Source organism: Poromitra crassiceps (genome assembly GCF_964638095.1).
Source record: "Poromitra crassiceps genome assembly, chromosome: 14".
In the NCBI taxonomy this organism is placed as follows: domain Eukaryota; kingdom Metazoa; phylum Chordata; class Actinopteri; order Beryciformes; family Melamphaidae; genus Poromitra; species Poromitra crassiceps.
In genome coordinates this window covers 13,641,370-13,646,369 of record NC_139633.1, presented here as the reverse complement: position 1 = coordinate 13,646,369, position 5,000 = coordinate 13,641,370, and the positions used below count along the sequence as shown (strand labels likewise).

At 45.2% G+C, this 5,000-nt stretch overlaps 1 protein-coding gene across 1 annotated transcript in view; it reads left to right on the top strand.

The window, feature by feature from the left end:
- Window positions 1–1,300: 1,300 nt before the first annotated feature.
- Window positions 1,301–5,000, top strand: part of LOC310789358 (potassium channel subfamily K member 2-like) — a gene marked incomplete at its 3' end in the record, with an annotated part of 12,956 nt that continues 9,256 nt past the window's right edge. Inside the window, exons 1-5 of the mRNA XM_083650987.1 lie at window positions 1,301–1,402; window positions 1,531–1,643; window positions 1,878–1,968; window positions 3,957–4,074; window positions 4,258–4,418. Of these exons, the coding sequence (XP_083507113.1) occupies window positions 1,546–1,643; window positions 1,878–1,968; window positions 3,957–4,074; window positions 4,258–4,418 (468 nt within the window). The 5' untranslated portion in view covers window positions 1,301–1,402; window positions 1,531–1,545. The remainder of the gene's footprint in view (window positions 1,403–1,530; window positions 1,644–1,877; window positions 1,969–3,956; window positions 4,075–4,257; window positions 4,419–5,000) is intronic.

Below are 5,000 nucleotides of genomic sequence, written 5' to 3'. Positions count from 1 at the left end.
CTCGTTCAAAAGGAATAGATGAAAAGCTGTTTATTTCCCCCAAGCATCTTAGTTACAAAGTAAAATCAGAAGAAATTGGGTCGCCTGCAAGCAATCATCAGTGCTCCTAGTTTGCAAGTTACGTTAATCACGATCCACACACCATTCCAGTTGGTGGCTGTAATGCAACATAACGTTGTTTGCTAACCACTATAAAACTCAAGAAGAAGAAATAGACTTCCACTCAAGCCCAGGCATGTCTTTTGCTTGCTTTTTTTAACAGCATTTACTTGTACTTTTACTTTCAATACTCAAGTACATTTAATATCAGAAAATTGCTTTTGATACTTAATTACAGAAAATATCAGCTACTTTAAGACTTTTACTCAAGTAATATTCTAACAAGTGACTTTGTCTTTTTCCAAGACTTTGAGTACTTTATACACCACTGCACACACACACACACACACACACACACACACACACACACACACACACACACACACACACACACACACACACACACACACACACACACACACTCTTTCTCATACTCTCCTGCTGTATGTTGACATCTAAGATGTATACTTTGTCTACACACACGCGTACACACACACACACACACACACACACACACACACACACACACACACACACTCTTTCTCATACTATCTCGCTGTATGTTGACATCTAAGATGTATACTTTGTCTACACACACAAACACACGCACGCACGCACACACACACACATACACATACACACACACACACACACACACACACACATGTACACACACACATGTACACACGCACATGTACACACGCACATGTACACACACACACACACACACACACACACACACACACACACGAACACACACACACACCAACTGTTGTAGCTTACTGTAAATGGGTGATAAAGGCTGAGGACTAAATAGTGTGTGATCTTTGCTGTGTTGGGTTTAAAGGGCCATGTGCTCGTTGATGATTTATTGAGAAGGGATTCTAAAATTAGCAGCTAAATGTGATTAACTGCTGGCTGCAGATGGGAGGAGCAGAGACAGGGAGAGGAGACAAGTGGGGAGGAGGGGGGGGGGGGGGGCACCAGGCCTTCCAACAGAATGGCTTTACATTGTCACCAAAATCCCACTGTGGTCCCGAGACCTCTGACCCTGTCGGCCTCCACTATCTGCTGCCCTGTGTGGGATTGGTCAGATTATTCACAATTTCAGATTGTTTATGAACGTATTGCTGCTTTATTGGATTGGACTGCTTTATTTCATAGCTATTTATATCTTCTCGCTTCTCCCCTGGCAGTGGCAGCTCCTGATTTACTGGACCCTAAATCTGCCACTCACAACACCAAGCCCCGCCTCTCCTTCTCCACAAAGCCAATCACGCTGAATCCCCGAGAGGAGAGCGAGGTGAGTGAGAAACAGGAAGAACTCCCGACTCCAGAATTTCTTGAAAAAAAAATGGATCCTTCAGTATCATTATTAAATACATTTCCTTGATGGATTAGCCGGCTGATTGATCAGTTGAAGTATTGTAGGTGGTTGCCACGGTGATGAAGTGGAAGACAGTGTCGGCCATCTTTCTTCTGGTGGTTCTGTACCTGGTGATGGGAGCAGCAGTGTTTCGATCCCTGGAGCAGCCTCATGAGAGGTAGGTCTGCCTGCCTGCCTCATCCATCCATCCATTCATGCATCCATCCACGCAGCGAAATCGTCAGTGTTATGAAGATGATTTGACCTGTGAACACAATGCACTTTCTCTCTCTATATTATTATCTTACATCTTATATTATTACATATTACATCTCTATATTAACCTTGGGTAACATATTTCTCCTTCTCTCTCTCCCTCTCTCTTTCTGTCTCGCTCTCCCTCTCTCCTCAGTGCCCAGCGTCTGGCCATCCTGACTCAGAAGCTGGAGTTTCTGTCCAGACACTCCTGTGTCAACCATAGCCAGCTGGAGGAGCTGGTCAGGGTGAGACTAGCCTCTGGTTCCTTAGCCTGTCTGGGCCCAAAATGGATCATGGGTCTTACTTCTGGAAGCCCAGAGATATACTCTGTAATCTTTACTTTCATCTCTCTACCTGTCACACAAATCCTAGAAAATCCTACACTTCCTTATAACTGTTGTTCAGTCACAGAAACCCAGTCGATGAACAATAAATCTGTATAGCTATTTTGAGCATCAGTCGCAGCTCGGTAAAACTTCTGTAGATAGATGGATCTAGATCGTGTGTCAAATTACCAGAATTCTGTTAGAAAGGTTCAAGTATAAAATCCTTCAACTCATGGCAAATCACATCTGTATGTGATTCAGGATCTCCTCTTCAGGCAGAGCAGGTTCTGTCAAACTGTTGCTGTGAATAGTAGGAACAAGTATGGACTGTCTCTCTCTCTCTCTCTCTCTCTCTCTCTCTCTCTCTCTCTCTCTCACACACACACACACACACACACACGTGCGCACACACATTTGAATAATTTATTTATGTCCACATAAATACACGTATGCAAAGGACATAAACACTAATAGTGCAATCAAATATTGGGAGTCAGTTACATAAGTGCCCAAACGGCAACCACAATAATGCATACAGATACTGTAGGATAACAACACACAGGATGATAACATGGCAGGTCGACAAATACAGTTATACTGTAAGACAAGATAGCGGTCAGTATCCACTTCATGGATACAAAAAGCAGCGCCTCCTCCATATTGAGCGGCTACTGATAATAGCAGATATTGAACAACACCTCGCTAACTGCTTGGCCCTTCTCTTAGGTAGACCAGCCATCTGGAGGCCTCTCACAACCAGCTTATGTACGTGACCCAGGCTGCCAAATATGAAAACAAAAAGTTTACACCTGTAGCCCAGCTGTGAAATGGTCTGTTCCAGCTGTTGATATTTCAGCATCTTGGTTAGAAAGGCCTCCTCTAGGCTGTGGTCAAGCGACAGTGGCTTCAGAACCACGGACAGCTCCAAACACATTACAGTGGAAGGAAGATTTTTTTTTTCTGGATTCCCCCCCCCCCCCCCTCCCCCCCATTTTCTCCCCAACTTTACTTTCACCGATTCACCCTGCTGTCTCAGTCGTTGCTCCACCCGCTCTGCCGCTCTGGGGAGAGTTGCTTCCTCTGATACATGTACCAGCCACGTCTTAGGAACCTTGCTGCTGGGGTTGCTGGAACTGATACTGAGCATAAGACCAGAACCCACTCAACATATTATAACATTAAACCCCTAGGCTACATGTAGGGGGAACCTGCTAGTCAGTAATTGGTTTGAGCCTAGCATTGTAGGTTCTATTACTGTAATCACCAGGAGTGGAAATATCCTCTTCTCCTCTCAGCTGCCCAGGTGAGTTGATGTGAGTACAAGTCAAGCTATAGGTCAGCAGTACCGCTAGCAGCCTATAATGCCCTGGCTCAAAGGCACAAGGATAAGATGAGATGCTGTCAGGTATGTGAACTGAACCACCCGAGACAACCAAGCAGCAACCAAGCAGCAACACTGTGTTTGCGTGCGTGCGTGTGTGTGTGAGGGAGAGAGACGACACTAAACTACAGTACATTCTTGCACCACTATATAAAAATAAGAATAAAAAAAGCATTGCTCTTCTTCTAAGAAGAAAATGTCAGAAGAAAATTGCTGCACAGTAAAACGTGTTTCTTTCATATAAATCACAGGGGGGGGGGGACTTTTTATCAACATTTTCCATACCTGGCTATAGCCATTATGTTAAAGGAACCAGCTAAAAGCCTTTTTCTTCAAATGTTTGAATGTAATTCTGCCTCGTATTAACTCCCTTCTGATTCGACTTGAACACAAAGTTCTCTCCCCTCGCTCTCTCCTCCTCTCTCTCTCTGCCTGTCTCCCCCCCCCCCCCTCTCTCTCTCTCTCTCTCTCTCTCTCTACCTGTCTCCCCCCTCTCTCTCTCTGTCTCCCCCCTCTCTCTCTCCAGCAAGTCGTGTCTGCAATTCGTTCAGGAGTGAACCCTGCGGGAACATTGAACAATCACAGCAGCCTCTGGGACCTAAGCTCTGCCTTTTTCTTTGCTGGGACTGTCATCACAACCATCGGTAAGATGCACACGCATGCGCGCGTGCACACGCACACACACACACACACACACACACACACACACACACACACACACACACACACAGTATATTCAAATGTTCTTGGAGTCTAAATAGCATTAGTTAGTCATCTGTGTATAAAGACACCTCTCTCTCTCGCTCTCTTTCTCTCTCTCTCTCCAGGTTTTGGGAACATCTCTCCCCACACGGAAGGCGGAAGAATCTTCTGCATTGTTTATGCGTTGCTAGGGATACCGCTCTTTGGCATCCTGTTGGCAGGTGTTGGAGATCAGCTTGGCACCATCTTTGGCAAAGGCATTGCCAGAGTGGAGAAGATGTTTGTGGTGAGTTTGGTGGCATGCGCATGCCGCACACACACACACACACACACACACACACACACACACACACACACACACACACACACACACACACACACACACACACACACACACACACACACACACACAGTCTACCGGCAGGGTTGTGCTACTGTATAAGTTAAGCACAATTGCAGCAAGTCTTTAAGCTACGCTGAATAATTCACATGAAAGCACTCTGCTCTCTCCCCATGCAGTCACACACTGTATAGATGTGACTTCACACAGCAATGGATGGCTGCTCTTTAGCAGCCTTGATGTAACTAGGGTCGACACGTTTATAGAAACCTATAGATCTCATGGGCTTTCCAAGTACATGGTATCATGAGTACCTTCCATTCTTTTAGGTTGTAATCGAACCCCAAACCCTACTGATGTTGCCACCATGAGTGACATTATGTATACAACTTCTCAGGTGCAGAGTCAAAACAATGTCAAATGCTGAAGACACATTCTGTGTGCAGGGATTCCTTGTGTGTGGTTTCCCCCGGTATTTGTCTTGGTTAACAGTTGGTGGCATAGCTTGTTATCTATTCATGGCTGTTT